The sequence below is a fragment of the Gadus chalcogrammus genome, chromosome 11, assembly GCF_026213295.1.
Source record: "Gadus chalcogrammus isolate NIFS_2021 chromosome 11, NIFS_Gcha_1.0, whole genome shotgun sequence".
NCBI lineage: Eukaryota > Metazoa > Chordata > Actinopteri > Gadiformes > Gadidae > Gadus > Gadus chalcogrammus.
The window spans coordinates 10,074,700-10,092,151 of record NC_079422.1 but is presented as its reverse complement, the minus strand read 5'-3'; the positions used below and the strand labels follow the sequence as shown (position 1 = coordinate 10,092,151).

Below are 17,452 nucleotides of genomic sequence, written 5' to 3'. Positions count from 1 at the left end.
TTCTTCCAACAGGCTACTACGTTAGTGTGTTGTAATCTGGGACATTCCATCATAATTTAAATGCATATAATATAATGCACTAAAGTCCAACATTTAGCAAGTAATTTCATGGTTTGAAGAAAGTCATAACAAAAAGTGCCACTTACGCATTAACTCCATATTGGTAGGAGCCTTTCCAACTGTTAAAAATGACCTTTTCATCAACATTCTAATGACGAAAGCGCCTTAAGACATTTTATGCTCATAAACTTCACACCCCAGAGTTGATGTGGACCTAGACGAGAGAACTGCCCACCCATCCCATGAAGAAACGAACAAAGAAGTCTGACCCGTTTGCCAAAGATCTATCAGTGGTTATTCAGTCCATAGAGTCCAAGGATTTGGCTATACTCAGCCTGGGGCACTTTGCTTAGTCACTGGTGGGCATGGGGCCCACAGCAGAGGGGGCATGAGAGCTAACCGTGAAACCGAGGACTAGCCGAGACCTAGTTTTAGAGGGAGCCAGTTATTTTTTTTTAAAGGGCTTAATGAGTTTCAAGCCGTTTGTTGATTAAGGGTAGTGAAGTTTTAATTTTGATAGAACTGAAACCAGTTCGATTCAGAAGTAGTTCACATATCTCCGCAACAGATCTGATTGAGATTCCAGTCAATAAAACACAGACGAGGATGTTAGACAGGCTTCTCTTTATTGTTCAATGTGAGGCAACACACACACACACACACACACACACACACACACACACACACACACACACACACACACACACACACACACACACACACACACACACACACACACACACACACACACACACACACACACACACACACATTCCTCCACGCTGTGTATTACAGATCAGTTGCTATGGAAACGGTGATGGTAGAGAGGCATGGCATCGAGGGGTTCACAGGTGTCAGTACTAGGCCCACCGCAATTTCCTAAGGGTTGGTGTACAAGCCCCTCTCCCCTCGTGGACAGCATTTAACAGATGTCGATGATGATCACACCCGTTATCAAACAAAATGACATTACGAATCCACCCAGAATTACTAGCACTACAGTCTTATTCAGAAGAGTAAGAGCAAGTTATTTGTTTTTTCGTTGGAACAATACACAACAATCTCTTCCCCTTCCCCTGACATTTCTTCGCATTTCGTTCAGCGACTGCTTACAAAAACAGAAATAAGCAAAAGTAAAGAAAATTGTTTGGGTACAAAAATAAAATCCAAATTAAAACCACAATCGGGCACAACCCGCCATTTACACATATATATATATATATATATACACATATGTAGATATACACATACATATGTATATACATATATAGCTATATAGATATTTGATCCTACACAAACAGCAATACATTAGTCACTAGTAACAAAATTACATCGCAAAATAATGGAGGGTGGGAGAAAGAATAGATTAGCCACATAGGAGAGCATATCCCAGAGATGGTGAAGCCTGCCATCTTGCCCCTCTCATAGACAGGTTACCAGGCCCTGTCTGAGATTTAGAACCGGTAGCTTGGCCCGCCCGAGTTGTCAAGTTAACAGTGTGTGTGCTTTTCTTTTTCTCTTTTTTCAGAAAACACACTTTTCCTTCCACAGCTTGGCCTTGACCAAAACCCTTTGGCTACCGGACGCTGGACAGGAAGCTCCGTGCTCTCAAACACAGGGGACAGGAAGGACGAAGCAAAAAAAGACAAACACAGCTCTACTATATACCTAGATGGATGTATCCGAGCATGAGAGTTTGTAAGTGTGTGAGCTTGTGTATGTATGTGTGTGTTTGCAAGAGATTCGCTCTTGACGGCGCATGTACTCTTGGTCGCTAACATATACAGTTTATGCCTGGTTAGGGTGTGAACTGGCAGCCCTTTAAAGATATGTAGCATCCCTCTCACCCCCACCATTTCCTCATCTAGACCACTAGGGGTCACTGTTTACACTGGGGGAATATTTTTTTTGTGCGGGAGAGTGGGAGTGAGGAGGTAGGGGGGAGAGATCTACCGTTACTTTGAGCTCCGTTTCACCCTTCATCTCCTCCACTGTATTCACCTTTACAGCCCTCCTTAGCCCAACTCCTTTCTCCTTTTCCATCCATCCTTTTCCTTTTCGTCTATCCTTCCTCCTTTCCTTTGAGTTGTTTTTACCTCTGAGACGGAGATACACACAGAGCAAAAGAGTGGGAGAGAGAGAGAGTGATAGAGAGAGGGAGCGAGTGTTTGAATCGATCGGCGGTCCACGGCGCCGAACCCCGCCCCGCTGGGACCTCTCAGCCAATCTCCTTCCACTGCCGGTAAAACTCCACCATGTTCTTCAGCTCCATGCCTGCCGCGCTCGCTGCCTGGACCGCCGCCTGGGGACCCAACGGTGCACCAGTCAATTTCCCCACCCATCACAATAACAACTCTTTCTCACCTTTTTTAGAGAAAGGGTTAAAGCAGCAAGAGTGAACCCTTTTTCAAAGTAACCAAAAATGCCCATCAGATTTACCGACCGGTCTCCCATCTGCAATTTATTTCCATAACTCTTTCCTCCGTCTCCTCTGCAATTTTCTGGTCCCTCACCATGCTGGATTGAAGGCAAGCCACTCAATTGAGATAGCCTTCACAGATAAACTTCACACTGCTAGAACAGTCTTTCTGCAGTAACCTTTCAGCAGATTTTGTCAAATTGAACCAAAATCTCTGCACTTGCCCTGTTCACATCCTTCCTCACAGATTGCAAGTAGGGATGCACTGATTTATCGGACGAACATCGGTAACGGCCGATGTTCGCGTTGTTGACTGCCATCGGCCTATCGGGAAATAAGATGACATTCACCGATGGCAGTGGCCGATGTTTATCTGTTGTGTCATATAAATTTTGCGCTGGCTAAATGTTGTGTTGGTTATTTGCGGTCTGACTTGCAGTTTCGGAAAAGATGCAACAGGTGGTAGGCTACTAATAATACCACCCATAACAGCAGCTGGCTGGACACGCCTCTGGCATGATGACGTAAGCAGGTGGGTGCCGCACGCACATGTGGTTTGTTTACAAATAAAAGTGAAAGAAAATGTCGGTCGTGTGGGAGTATTTCACTGTCTTGGAGAAAGATCAGCGATATACACTTTGTTGTTTTGTGGGCTATGCAAGTACTGAACTCTTCTCATTGAGTAGGCAGTTGTATAGTAGGGATGGGCAACGATCGTCGAATAGTCGGAGTCACGTAGAAAATCGAATAATGAATGTGACTATCTTTAGTTATTACACGGCTCCTCTCAATGCTGTTGAACGCTCTGTTCACTTGCATGGGCCTTCACAACTTCCGGTGTTTAATAATTTTTTGATAATTCACCGTTGCTAAGCATATAATGACCGCTGTCAAGGAAAGTTGATTTTTTGTCTTCCGTCGTATCACTTCGCAAGTAGTCTGGTCAACCCCAGCGTACTCGGTTGCTAAGCGATGGCAACGTCTTTGGCGGACTATTTCTCAGCTGATCAACACTACGAATGCTGGTAACAAATAAATTGTATTAAGACACACCGTGTGAAGTTATTTTTTTGGCCATAGTTTCCATATGTACTATAGTCTATTGCACCGTCATGCAGGTTGTGTTCAGTAAAATAAATAGCGATCTGATTTTGGCGCATGTAGGCCTATCTGCCTAAGCCCACGTTGAAATCATTTTGATGTTGAATGTTGATGGCGCAGCTGTTGAAATAAACAGATTGATTTCATACAAATCAATTTAGGGTTAGGGTTTGTTCCCCTGACACAAAAGGGGAAATAAATAACAACAAAAACACAACGGTATCGGCATCGGCTATCGGCCAAATTGTTATTTTAAACATCGGTATCGGTCCAGAATTTCACAATCGGTGCATCCCTAATTGCAAGTGCATAGTAACATGGAAATAATCTGTAGGATCCTTGTAGTCTCACTACTGGGGTCCCACAGGGTTCTGTCCTGGATCCCATCCACTTCTCTCTGAACACCAAGTCACTCGGTTATGTAATTCACTCACATGGCCTTTCTACCAGTTATTCAGACAACACAAAATATTATTTCTGGGTTTTATACTGAAACCCAGGTAGAAGCACAAATCTCTGAGTGTCTTCTCTCGTTGGATGTTGACACAGCACCTGAAGCTTAATCTGGACAAGACGGAGCTGCTCTTTCTTCGAGGAAAGGCATCTCCCATCCACAAGCTCTCCATCAATATCAACCACTCTGTGGTGCCTGCTACTCAGACTGATATAATCTTCTCATCTTGACATCTGGTAGTCTAAACCAGTGTGAATAAACACAAGTTTGTTTTTATATCTGGGAGACTGACCTTCATTGTCGCAGAGCGAGAGCTTAGCTCTTCCACAGCGTGACCCGTCAGAATGGTTACCATGCCGGCCGTGTCATCATCTCCGTTGCTCTGGGAGATGGTGAGCTGGCGGCAGCTGTCCACCATTTTGTACAGATGCCTGGGAACAGAGCAGCCAATCAGGAAAGAGAATAAACAAACTCGAGAAGAAAATTCTGAGATAATTTTAAATGTATTACCTCTTTTAATATCCAAATGGTCACAAAATATGCAATTTTGTGCAAGATCAGTGGGCATATGTTTGACACTTGTGGATTGTTTACATTGTTTTTCTTCTTTGACCATTCCTCATTTCTCCTTATTCAAACACAATAATTTCTGATCTGGGTAGAAGGTGCATTTGCATGCGTCCAGCCGTTATCCCTTTGCTGGCTTACCATGCTTCAATGTCCTGCCGTTTCAGCTTGTCCCGTTCAAAGCTCCGCCCCGTCTCCTTCTGGCAACGGATGTACCTGGGCCGAGAACAGAAACAGAATCAATCATTGAGTCATTACATCAGAGGCATGTCACCTGGAAGATAGCTTTCTAACAGAAAGAAAAGTTTGATTGACTTCCCCTCACCTGTTGCCTTTACGGAACTCTGACTCCAGGAAGCGAATGCTGTCCCTTGCTCCCGCGTTCTCCTTCTTCAGCATGTCCAGCCCATCAATCACTACAACACACAAGAGCAGTAAGAGACCTGGAACACTTGGCTGAACCAGCTGGGACTAAAATATAACTCCTACTGTTCACAGATCGCAACAGTTCACATGGGGATTGAAGGCAGTACGTTTTGTCACAGAGTCAAACACCCACTATACTAGTAACTGGGCTAGATACGGATTTGTGCCCAAAATAGAATGTACTTTATCAATCCCAGAGAGGAAATCAGGGTAACCTGTGGCCAAAGAGGGAGGGGCCTAGGTATTGACCTTTGTCCAGGGGTTCCTACCTGTGCGTGGGATGATGACGATGAAGCAGCCGCTACTGGCCAGCTGGCGGATGAGGTTGAGGTGCTGGCAGAGAGCTGCAGTGTCTGGGACCAGGTAGGGAGACATGGAGGACTGGGCCTTGGGTTGCTGCAGGCTGCCCTCTAGCTGGGAAACCTCCAACTGCAGGTGGAGAACCATAATACATGAGTCACGAGCAATAAACACAAAAGGTGTAAGGTGAATATACAAAGGTTATTATAATACGGTGACTAATGTTCAAGTTCCTGAAATCATGGATGAGGTAGTACTGATGTTAGTTTTACTGATTAAGGAAATATGGTAGGAAGTTCCATTTGTTATCGTTTCTGCAGCAAATGCATATAGCCTACAAAATGTTTTGAAATTAAAATCAAAATGCACATGAATCTACCCCACCAAGTGAAGGAAATACATCAATAGATGCAATGTAACCCATAAAAGAATGTCATTAATATTTCCATCATATTTATTTTACAACACTGTGCCAGTGGAGAGGGCTGTACATGTTGGTCCATGCACCACATGCACCACAACCCGGATAACAGCATGAGTGATGACCTCCTGACCTGCAGTCTGAGCTGGGCCATGTCCCGCATCAGGCGGTTCCGACGCGCCTCCTCTTCTGCCTGGACAAACAGGAGGCTGATATAAACACATTCAACCAGTCTCCACAGTATCACTAAAGTATCACGTCATGCTGCCCTAATCGCATTGGATTTCCCTTCTCTTGGATTGATTTAACACTACCTAATTCAATAATTATTGTAGTACAAGTAACAGTCAGTGACTGAGCGGTCACTTACCATGCGGAACTGGGCTTTGGCCTGCTGCACCAGGTTGTCCTGCTCCGATTGGCTGATGCTGGTGAAGATGCCCGCCTCCGGGTTGAAGTGCAGCACGTTGCCCTGGAGACTGGTGAGGAAGTGGCCAAAACTGCGGATGCAGCACACACGCACAACACACTAGGGGGCAGGGAGAGGAACCAGAAAGAAGTGCGGAGAAAGTTACGTACAATATTAGACCATAATGTAGTTTGAAAGCAGTTGAACACACACAGTGGAAAACTTGTGAAGAAAGTGCCCACACGCATGCGGGCACGAGCAACCTCGAGCAGTGTAGTCTCCATGGTATATGAATATGAATGTAGGCGACAGACTGCTGAACATCTCCCCAACACAAAGGTGTGATTCTCATAAACCTGGGCTGAAATTAGGTGCGTGTGCGTGCGTGCGTGCGTGCGTGCGTGTGTGTGTGTGCGCGCTCCCACCTCTTGCAGGGGGCTAAGCGCGGGCCGGGGGCGGGAGTAGTCCAGGCGGCGGTGGGCGAGGCCCAGGGCCGGGAGGTGTCGCAGAGCCAGGTCCTCCGGCAGCAGCAGGCTCTGGACCAGGCCGGGCTGCTCGCACTCCCCCAGAAGGGCTGCCACCTCCGGGCTCAGGCCCAGCTCTGAAACACAGCCAGCACCGGTCAGCCTGGAGGTACCACCACCGCTGACGCCTCCCATTGACAGTCTTCCCGGGGGGTCTTCACAGGCATACTCCAATCCTTAACCCAGCTTCACTCTGCAGCTCTAATGTTTACTTTAGAAGCCTTAAACTCCAACAGGGTAAGGGGAAACCAAGCTTTTACCTGCTCGTTGGTTTGTTTGATCTAGCATCTTCATAGAAGATTATATATTGTATGCGTAGTTGGTTATCATTATGTTATTATACAGCCAAATATGAAGAAGTATAAATTATTATATAGCCCGATTATTCCTACTTCTCTTGTTATTAACAAAAGTCAGTCTGATGAAGGATTAGATAATAAAATAAATAAATAAATATCAATGATTTATAAGTGGTAATTGGATATATGTAAACTATTTCAAGGAACTGGGCCATAGAATAACAGCCTTGGGACTACTCTCTAACCATTACTAACCATGTCACTTGTCAGCCGGTCAACAGATCTGTTAAGACCACATGGGCCGACAAGGTGAAGACACAAGGGAGGAATATCCTGTTGGTCCACATTCGCCTGTTGGAATGTTGACCAACAGCATGAAGGAGACGGTTTGAAACATGTAGTGTCACCAAGGACACACACACACACACACACACACACACACACACACACACACACACACACACACACACACACACACACACACACACACACACACACACACACACACACACACACACACACACACACACACACACACACACACACCTTTTGTGTGTGAAGCACTGAAGGGACATTAAAAGTATGGTGTAGTCCAGTGGTGAGGATGTTCTGGGTTCAATCCCCCATCCTTGAGCCAGATTATCCCAACGGAGATGCATCCAATATTGTGTTTAGTCCAACATTTCAGGGTATAAAAGAGTCTATCAAACAACCAAATGGTAGGTGAATAGGGAGAACGCATAGAAGGTCCTTCACCTGCCTCTTAATGGTGTATATGATCACACAGGATTCAGAACCTGATTCGGTAGGCCAAGTAGAAGTGGTTTACATTTGACTACAACACAGAACTTTTGCTAGACTGAGTAGCCCCGCCCATTCTGCCAACAATTTGAATTCGCCCTGCAAAAGGGTCTGGAGAAGAGCAATACATTTCTTTCTTCTTCCGATACGTTTTTACGGGAGCCAATCACCAAGCTGGCTTCTCCCCCGTGGCGCACTATTGGCTGGTTTAACACAAGGATGACAGGGAAGCGGCGGCAAGCAGCCAATTACGTATAGAGTCAGTTGAACTAGGCCTGATGATCACGCCTCTTGAGCTGAAGAAAATGACAGCAGCTTCCCCAGGCCAACGTGCAATCTACGATTGAGTTTGGTCTGGCAGTAGCCAGGCTAAACTTTATTATTAGAGTTGGTTAAGACGAAATCCGATAAAAACCTTAATCTCAGAGCTTCCTCATGTACAAATCCATTCCATGGGTCCGTCTCAACGAGGGAGGGACAATAGGCAGGGTGGTGGACTCACCTGCTTCCAGCATCTTGCTTCCGTCTGGGAGCAGGTTTAGCAGGACTGACAGTCTGTTCCACAGGCTTTGGGAGCTCTGCGCACACAACCAGAGATTAGATGATCAGTAATAGTATACTACTTACGAACAGTATATTATAAGCTTTCTTTATATAGCACCTAAAAGGATAATAAAAATGTAACTTTAAAAATATCAGGGGACATAATACTGACACATGTTATAATATGAGAATCTTGCTGCATGGAGAAAAAAATAAATTTGGCACACATTTTAAAACTTACCTGGGCACACATGAGGATTATATCTGTATTGGTTCTCAGCCAATCAATGAAGACCTTCACTACTTGAATAAGGCCCTGAGTGGTCAGGATCTGCATCTTCTCTGAAAGGGTTTTTTCACTACATGCTGATGGGTTGCTATGCTGGCTGCCTTCCGAATCAGAGTCCAAATCTGTTGAAAAGAAGGTGCAGTATATAGTATATAAAATGCTCCTACATTATCTAAATCATTACAGACCAAACAGCATTCTAAAGATTTAATGATGATCAAAAACTGAAACAGTTTGAGGACAGAGATTGACAGTTGGTTTACCGATTTCGTTGGTTCCATTGACGGTGTGGGGAGTCACGTCGCTAGGGGCCGTGTCCCCGGCTGTGGGCAGGTTCTCGAGGGTAGGGGAAGCAGTGGTGGTGGGAGCAGAGGCGGGGCTGGCAGAAGCGGCGGAGCCCGGGGGGCGCAGCAGCATGTTGCTAAAGGTGGGGGCTAGGCGGAAGCTGCGCTTGGCCTGGAAGAGTTGTGAGGACATGGCCTGGAGGTTGCTGCTGATGATGCTGGCGTCGTTGCCCGGCAACAGCGGCCCGTTGGTGGCGGGAGGGGTGTCGCCGCCGCCCTCCTGGCGTTTCTGCTCCTCCGCCCCGTGGCCCTCCCCGTGGTCCCGCGGCCCCTGCGGTCGGGGCCGTCCCTCGGGGGGCTCCGAGCTCTCCGCCTCCTCCATGTCCTCCAGGTCCGAGCGGGACTCCTGGCTGTTCATGTCCGAGTCGGTCTCAACGTCGAAGGCGGTGCCGCCCTCCTCTTCCTCCTCCTCTTCCTCTGAGCCGGTGGCCCAGCTGACCTCGTCCCGCTTCACCTCCTTCTTGGAGGAGGAAGAGGAGTTGACGGCAGGTTCGACGGGGTCGACGGAGCTCCTCCCGCCGCCGTCATCCTCCTCCTCCTCCTCCTCATCCTCCTCGTCGCTCTCGAAGCCCTCGCTCAGGTCGCTCTCGTCCTCGGCGTGGACGTCCTTCCGTCCGCAGCGGCGCCGGCGGAGGTGGGAAAGGCGCGTGTACTTCTTCTTTTGCCGCCGTTTCTCCTCCTGCTCCTCCTTCTCCTCCTTGCACTCCTCACCACTCTCCTTCCTCTCGAGGCCCTGACCGTCGTCTTTCTCCCCGTCTTTCTGGGCGTCCCGGTCGGGTGCCAGGGAGCCGTTCACCAGGGGCTTCGTCTCACTGGGGTCTGCCAGAGGCTGCAATAGGTCCTGCGTCTCTTGGTCATCTGGGTCAAGAGATACACCCCGAGTCAAACACCCCGAGTCAAAGACCCAGAGTCAAAGACCCAGAGCCAAACACCCAGAGCCAAACACCCAGAGTCAAACACCCAGAGTCAAACACCCAGAGTCAAACACCCAGAGCCAAACACCCAGAGTCAATCACCCAGAGTCAATCACCCAGAGTCAAAGACCCAGAGTCAAAGACCCAGAGTCAAAGACCCAGAGTCAAAGACCTACACCCCCTTCCCCACAAACTTGAGGTCAGAGTTTAAACATATGGATCAATTAGCCTCTTTTCTCTGTTTGACTCCAGAATATTGCTGAATAGAACACACTTCTCACATCATTATCATTGAGATAAACACTTTGCAGACACACACATCGTTGTATATTGAGGGATGCATCAATCTCCGACTGAAGTGCAGGATTGTTGTGTACACAGAATCAGGCAATGCATCCCCACTGGGAAGAAACTGGAGTAGCCTGCAGTCATAGTGGGTATTTAGTCAGGAGATTCTCCCCACAGGAAAAATGCACTAAAGGTCTCCCTGACACTTAAAACAGAGAAGTATTTGTCATGTCGTTATTTACATCTGTGGAGCAGGCTGGAGCCTTCCCTCTGAGAGTTTGAGCAGGTGACTTCCTACTGCAAGCCTGATTCAAAGGAAGCCCCAGGGGAGGTACTCACCTGCGTTGTCAGCCTGGAGTGCTGGGACCTGGCTCTCTCCGTCCTCCAGCTCCGCCTGCAGGCGGATGTTGACGTGGTTGACCAGGTGGGAGAACAGGGCCAGCGTGAAGGCTATGGATGCGCTGTACTGCTTTGACCCTGCAAGCACAACATCAAGGCATGCGTCAGCCCGACTCAAAGAGTACTGGCAACAGACTTCCAGAACTTCCGACTTGCCGGGACTTCATAGAAGTAGGTTTGTTGAAAATGTGCACTGGCATTTTTGTTCATTTTACATTTAGATGACATTCCCTCTGAGATGTTAATCTTCTATTGTCTATTAACTGAATTACCTTTATGTGGGACAAAACTTGGCATACAAAATAATTACCCTGAAAATGTAAGAAACACACCCCACACAACACACAATCATGACCACTCTGCACCCTCCACCCCCACCCAGGTGACAACTCCCACCTCCTCTCTTGAGACTGTGCACGACCATCAGGCAGGTGACCACCATCTTGAAAACCAGTGCGTCGGGCATTGTAGGGGAGGGGCTAGTGGGGTCTGCGTTGTGGGCCAACTGCAGCTGCTGTGGCATTTCCTCCTCTTCCTCCTCCACACTGGGCAGGTGGGGGCCCACTCCGGAGTGGGGGGGCGGGGGGAGGTAGAAGAGCACCAGGTTGAAGTCCTCGAGCACCGACTGGCACAGAGACGTCAGCTCTGCCTCCATCAGGCTGGGGGGAGGGGGGGGGAGAAGAGGTCAGCAGGAGATGCATACGTTTGAGAGAGAGTGATAGACAAACACAGAGAGAGAGACACAGAGAGTGAGAGAGTGAGGGTAAGAGAGACAAAGACAGAGGGAGGGACACAGCAGAGATCAAGGGTGAGAAAGAGACAATGAGAAACAGTGTTAGACAAAGACGGAGACAAAGAGAGAGACGGAGACAGAGAAAGAAAGATTCAGACGCAGCCAGATGAGAAAAGAACGAGGCGAGGTCAGGTGAGGAGATCAGGATGAAAGACTGATAAATACACGCATGAGGAAAGACGTTGTATCGTCTGTAAAACCTCACCTGCTCTTGGGCTGTAGCAGGCTCTGGAGGTACATGAAGCTCACCAACAGACGCTTGATGTCTCTGGACCTGGGGAAAGGGTCAAAGGTCAAACACACATGCCAGAAGTGCTTTTAGTGACAGTTGGCATTATTAAAAGTTGTTTTAAAAAAGGAAAGAAAGATGCATGGGAACATGATGTACAGTGTACTTCTCATGTTTTGCTAGCAGGCTCAAGCTTGGTGACTTACCGACCAAACCTTTTTTTTTTACATAAGTACAGGGCGATAATAGTAAAATGAGGTGTATACAGTCAATGAGTCGTAGAATGTATGTATGTATAAAAAGTTACATTATAGAACCTAGAAGGTTAGGTCTGTTTTAGAGGGAATAAACTGATTGATTTGTTTTTTGTTTCAACAGTTTTCCCCGGACCGTCAGAACCCACCCACTGACCTTTGTCGCGACGGGGAGAGCTTCTTCATCTCCTGCTTCTTCACCTGCTGGTACATTTTGGACGCTTTGTCAAACAGGCGCTTCAGATTGCCGTAGGCGCCCTCGAAGGGGGTCTCTGATTGGATGCTGGGGGACACACCGGAAGAAAGGAACGGTATGATTGGACAAAAGTGCTGTGGTAAAGTGAGGGTTAAGTCTGAACAGAATAGGTAGTCATTATATGGAGGGACATGATTGGACTATATTAATTAGGATGAATATGATTGGACACTTTTTGGAATAGTGTTAGTGAGGACAGGAAAAAAAGGTCTCACCAGCGCAGGTAGTAGTAGGTTGCCTCCACATTGTAGAACTTGCTCCCAGCCAGAGTTCCTAACTGGTTAAAAGGCATGCCTGTACAAAGATTCAACTAGTTAAGGGAAAATAGGACTTTGTTTTCATGAAATCAGTTTAAAAGAAACATCCTTTAACATTCCTACATTTTTCCTTTAACTTCATGATCATCTGGTATACTGAAATATTTGACCAGATTCTTCAGGCCTGTGCATGTAGATACAAGCATACAAAGGCTGGAGTGCTAGGGCTTTAGGAGGAAGGCACTCACCGACATGGGGCGTCACAGACAGGGCCTGGTGGTAGAACCTCTCTGCCAGCTGCTCCGCCTCCACCCCTGCCAGCTCGTTCTGGTACCGGGCTGGGGGAGAAATAAAACACTGCTTTATTTGTACAACCCAACTTGCTCTAGCAGGGGCATGGATGTTTAAAGCGTTAAACAGATGGTCAAATTGTAACAGGATTACCACACTATGCCACAGAACACACAGAGGAGAAACCATCTCCCTACATGTACTGAGTCCAGAAGGAGAGCTGAACTGCCCTCTTGAATCAGTGTTGGTCCAACTTAATGTACCAGTACCAAGCATATTGAACCATATCACCATAATAAAAGACAACCTGAACAAGGCACAAGTGCATACAAGGGCACGTATGACATAGACTAAGATATGCTTCATTGATCCCGGACAGGAAATTAATGTAGATAGAGGACTGTAGAAGAACAATAGTTCTAATATAAAAGATACAGAATTTTATTTTATAACAAATGTTTGATGTTATCGACAGTAGAAAACAAATGAGTTTATGTCAGAATACAAATGAGTTAGTGAAACTATTTCCTGAAACGAGCCATTAGGAACACTTGCCTTTTACCAGCTGAATGGAAATTATTAACCATATACGCAACATGACGAAAACTATATGTGAGCAGAGTTGGTAGAAACAGAGGCCAATATCAAGATATTACAATGTTGATGTTACCTAGATCTCCGAGGTAGACCAGGCAACGGTGGCAAGCCATCTGGGCCCACTCCATCTCCTTGGGGGAGGCAGACACTGGCTTCTTACGACCTGCCGGAAGACATTTTGGTCAGAATGGTTGGCCAACTCTTAGGATATGGAAATGTGTGACGAATATAAATCATTTTTGGACATAGTCGCTTAAACATAACATTGTTCTTGAAAGTTATTGCCATACAAGTACATTTTTGCCATACATTTCTTCTTATTTGAATTCAGGGAAACCGGTTAACATGTAGTTTGTAATATAAACTTGTTTTGAAAATGAATTAAATCCGAAACATTTGAGTGTTGGGTCTGGTGTTTATCAGTAACTTTGTGCATGTCGTGCCCACATGCCTCTCAGAGCCTATGTGCATGTGTTGTGCGTTAAAGGTCCCATGGCATGCTACTTTATGGATGCTTTTATATCGCTGTTAGTGGGCCCCTAATACATTACTTGAAGACGTTCAAGAAATTCAGCCATGGTGCAGAATTACAACCACTACGAGCCAGTCTCACAATGAGCTTTCCGAAAACGTGCAGTTTTTTAGAGGGGGGTCAAGGTGGAGGGTGGGGGTGTGGCCCTGAGCAGCTTGCGGCCACGGTACCATGCGCTCGTGTTTACAGTGGATTTAACGCAATGGCTCAGATTCATAATATCATCTCGAGGCGCACACAGCTTTTGGCCATGTTCTGTAAATATTCTAGAACATTCCGGGTGCTCCGGCGGGAGTCCTGGAGCTCTATATCTAAATAATATCATATTACACATAGATATCTATCATATAATATATATTAACACAGCCAAAAGCTGTGTGCGCCTCCAGACGATATTTTTAATCTCAAACGACTGCGTTGGGTTCTCTACGACGTCTCTGGTTCTTCCACACCAATCTGAAGTAGACTGAACCGTGACATTGAAGAGAAAGGGATTGTTGCCCGTGATTGTCTCCCGACGGAGCCCTGCCGCCCGCTGCCGAGGCACCAACGCCTTGGAAGAAGGTAGCGGGAGACAATCGCGGGCAACAATCCCTTTCTCCTCCATGTCGCGGTTCATGTACTTCACGGAGTCAAAGCCAAAGTTCCGTTCCCCGAAATCCTTCTCAACCATGGCTGAGATAACCCCCAACACGAGTCTCGTGGAAATACCAGAGACGTCAGAGAACCCGACATGTTATGCACCATAACACCAACAGCAGAACAGCTATCCAAATAACAAAGAAGTGTAAACTTGCATTACAGTTTGTGTATTCACACACACACACACACACACACACGCACGCACGCATGCGGCGCTCCAACGGTCGTAGCTAATTGTTTCATTTGCGGGCCAAATTCTCTGGTCGGGCAAGCAGAGAAAGGGGAGGTAACATGTCCCCGTATGACGACTTAGGGGAACATTTTACGGAGCAGGATACCTAGTGCTCATTTTATACCGAACGCCATTTCTAGCTACTGGGGGACCAAAGGCAGGCTAGGGGAACTCAATGTTAGAAAACCTCATAAAGTGACATTTTCATGCCATGGGACCTTCAACTGACCGATGAGGGGGTCTGTGACGTGGGTCCAGTCGATGCAGTCCTGAAGCTCCAGCTGGTAGTGGGACTGGATGTACAGCAGCAGGTGCTGGTAGAAGCCCACCCCGGCAATCAGGTGGGTCCTGTAGGCACACTCAAGGGCACTACGGCTATGGATGTGCTATAAGATGGTGGGGAAGGGAAAAGGTCAAGACATTTAATAACTGTCTCCAGGGGCTTTCACGGGCCCACATTACATGCAACCTACCGACCCGGTCACTCCAGGGCAGTGTTTGCCCTAGACCGCCGGCTACATGTAGGGTTGTTGTCGCAAGACAAAATGCATATCTAAACCAACGGCAGATTTACATCAATGAGGTATATTAGACCTGAGCTGTGAATGCATAACAATTTCATAATTCAGGCAACAAGTAGAACTATGCATGACCAATGCTATAACATGTCCCAATTGGGGCAGATTCACAAAAAACCTGTCGGGACTCAAAGACATGTTGAGAAGGAACACATAGGAGGGATATTTAGAGGTGCAATGGGTGCCGTGTGTAAGATTTCCATAACAAAGAGATAAGGCAAATATGAAAGCTTTGAATCTGAATTAATCGAAGACAAATATCTCATGTTCCTCTTTCCGCCCACACAAACACAGCCATGCAAAATAACAACCAGCTGACACAGAAATTGGAACAGCCATACACTTTCTGCCAGGTTCCGAGGAACCAATCAAGCACAAATGTCGCAGTGGCTTCATAAGCAAACAGATCATTTGACAACTGACAGGGATGCTAGGTGAGTCACATCACGCCATCACCATAATTCCCCTCTTGTTTATGGGTCAGATATGATATCATAGAGCAGTTGTTGTACAGCGGTACCTTCTTGTTGGTCTTGATGACCTGGATGACCTCGTAGTAGACCTTCCTCCACAGCAGCTCCTCCGCCTTGCGCCCGTAGTCCACGGGGTGGAGAAACATCAGCTTCACACACAACTCCCTTAATCTGACCACACACACACACACACACACAAACACACACACACACACACAGCTGTATTCATGAAAGCTAATGCATTGCCACACACTACAAGCATACAATCTTGTCATCATATATTGCTATTCTGAAAGCAAAAAGGTGTGTACCTAGGGGAGGACTGGCTTATGAGAGAATGTAAATAGTACCACAGAATCACAACACATACACTTCGAGGTACTAAAAATGATGGCATGATGAAAGCTTGACAACAACAGAAGTCGACAGTGTTTACACTACGTGGCTTCACTGATGCCAATCAGGAGTTTATAGTATCCTTTCCTAAACAGCTGGACTTACTTGTTGCGAAGGCTTATGTTCTCGGGTTTGAAGACCTCCCTGTAAGACGACTTACTGCCGATGATGACATCTAGCTTGTGCACAGACTCCACCACCGCCCTGATTGATGTTGGAAGAGAAGAGAACAGCGTTGCTGTGACTTGGCAAAAAAAAAAACACCAGTGAATTATTTCGAGTCAATGTGGTTCTGAACATGTCCATCGTGGAGCGCCAGTGTATTTCCTCGTTTCCCTTCGACTGGTGGATAAAAAAATGTATCACTCAAATATTTGGATGGAGGGTCAACAAACACCAGCTAACTAGCAAAAGCATATTTTGCAACACTGAACAGGGATTTTTTGATATAGTGTGAGGCTGCTCTCTCTAGATCACCCAATAGATGCTCATGATCAAGCCTTCTTTACCTTAGAAAAAGCTGTACGAGTGACTTCAAGCATCCCGTCAGCGGTGTTATCAGCGTTAATGATCTACTAACGCTAGTACAATACAATACAATAACCCAGGTTTGTTAGCCCAAGAAGACTCCCTGGGCTAGTTGGAGCAAAACGGCCTTGCTTAACGTTACTCACCTGTACAGACGCTTGATGTGAAGGACTTTCGCTTCTGGCTCGCTGTCTTGCCCTGGTCCACTCATCTTAGCAATCGTAATTATGTTTGAACAATTCAGTTGGTAGTCACTCAACACCTCCCTGACCCAACACTCGTGCTTGTTTCCCGGCAGTGACAACCGTGTTGGTAGCCAGACACTGTTAGCTACCTAGCTAATATTGGTCTATCTTAGTCTTTATCCCGTTATTGTGTCCTTTGGCAATACCCCCTCAACCCATACGTCCTGGAGATCAGGTAGAAGGGGGCGCCGCGGTACGTATATTATTGCTGGTCAGCTAAAACGCTCTAATATCTTGCTTGTGTTGTTGCCTCTTCCAACCATTGCTACGAAGGCGGCCATTATTTCTGAGCAGTGGCTGGCCAAATGTCGCGAGAATACACACGGTACTTGCGAGATTAAAACGGGGTTGCCAGGGATTCCATAACCCCGAGAAATAGCTGCAATTTGTGGTTCAGGCTAATAATGAACAATTATGCAGCAAACATATCCAAATACGAACAAGGTAACTTGACATTTTGGAATACAGCACCTTTGAATTACCGACAAATTAGTAAATATAATATAAATATAATTGGAATATATAAAATATATAATATAAACTGACTCAGAGTAGGATGACACGCATTGGCATTTTATTCATCAATGATAC

At 46.5% G+C, this 17,452-nt stretch overlaps 1 protein-coding gene across 2 annotated transcripts; it reads right to left on the bottom strand.

Moving 5' to 3' along the window:
- Positions 1 to 741: 741 nt before the first annotated feature.
- smg5 (SMG5 nonsense mediated mRNA decay factor) lies at positions 742 to 17,168 on the bottom strand. 2 transcript variants are annotated; one of them, XM_056601298.1, is made up of 22 exons: positions 16,763 to 17,168; positions 16,194 to 16,292; positions 15,740 to 15,863; positions 14,871 to 15,027; positions 13,309 to 13,398; positions 12,596 to 12,685; positions 12,306 to 12,384; positions 11,992 to 12,117; positions 11,557 to 11,625; positions 10,955 to 11,217; positions 10,499 to 10,636; positions 8,877 to 9,815; positions 8,566 to 8,735; positions 8,284 to 8,359; positions 6,583 to 6,758; positions 6,119 to 6,277; positions 5,882 to 5,941; positions 5,297 to 5,456; positions 4,927 to 5,017; positions 4,743 to 4,817; positions 4,327 to 4,465; positions 742 to 2,362 (listed from the first exon to the last, which is right to left on the bottom strand). In XM_056601298.1, exons 1-22 carry the CDS (start codon positions 16,825 to 16,827, stop codon positions 2,279 to 2,281), a joined length of 3,429 nt encoding a protein of 1,142 aa, XP_056457273.1. In that variant the 5' UTR covers positions 16,828 to 17,168; the 3' UTR covers positions 742 to 2,278. The 2 variants fall into 2 exon arrangements, with proteins under 2 accessions (XP_056457273.1, XP_056457274.1); XM_056601299.1 differs by having other exon boundaries at positions 5,297 to 5,462; positions 5,888 to 5,941.
- Between the last annotated feature and the right edge of the window lie 284 nt (positions 17,169 to 17,452).

What these genes read in the sequence shown, in the direction of transcription:
- smg5 (XM_056601298.1), bottom strand. Translation starts at nt 16,827, where the DNA reads ATGAGTGGACCAGGGCAAGACAGCGAGCCAGAAGCGAAAGTCCTTCAC. An exon ending in ACTCCAGGCTGACAACGCAG is followed by an intron (nt 9,816 to 10,498) that starts GTGAGTACCTCC and finishes CTCTTGACCCAG; the next exon opens with ATGACCAAGAGACGCAGGAC. An exon ending in CGTCATCATCCCACGCACAG is followed by an intron (nt 5,018 to 5,296) that starts GTAGGAACCCCT and finishes TGTGTGTTGTAG; the next exon opens with TGATTGATGGGCTGGACATG.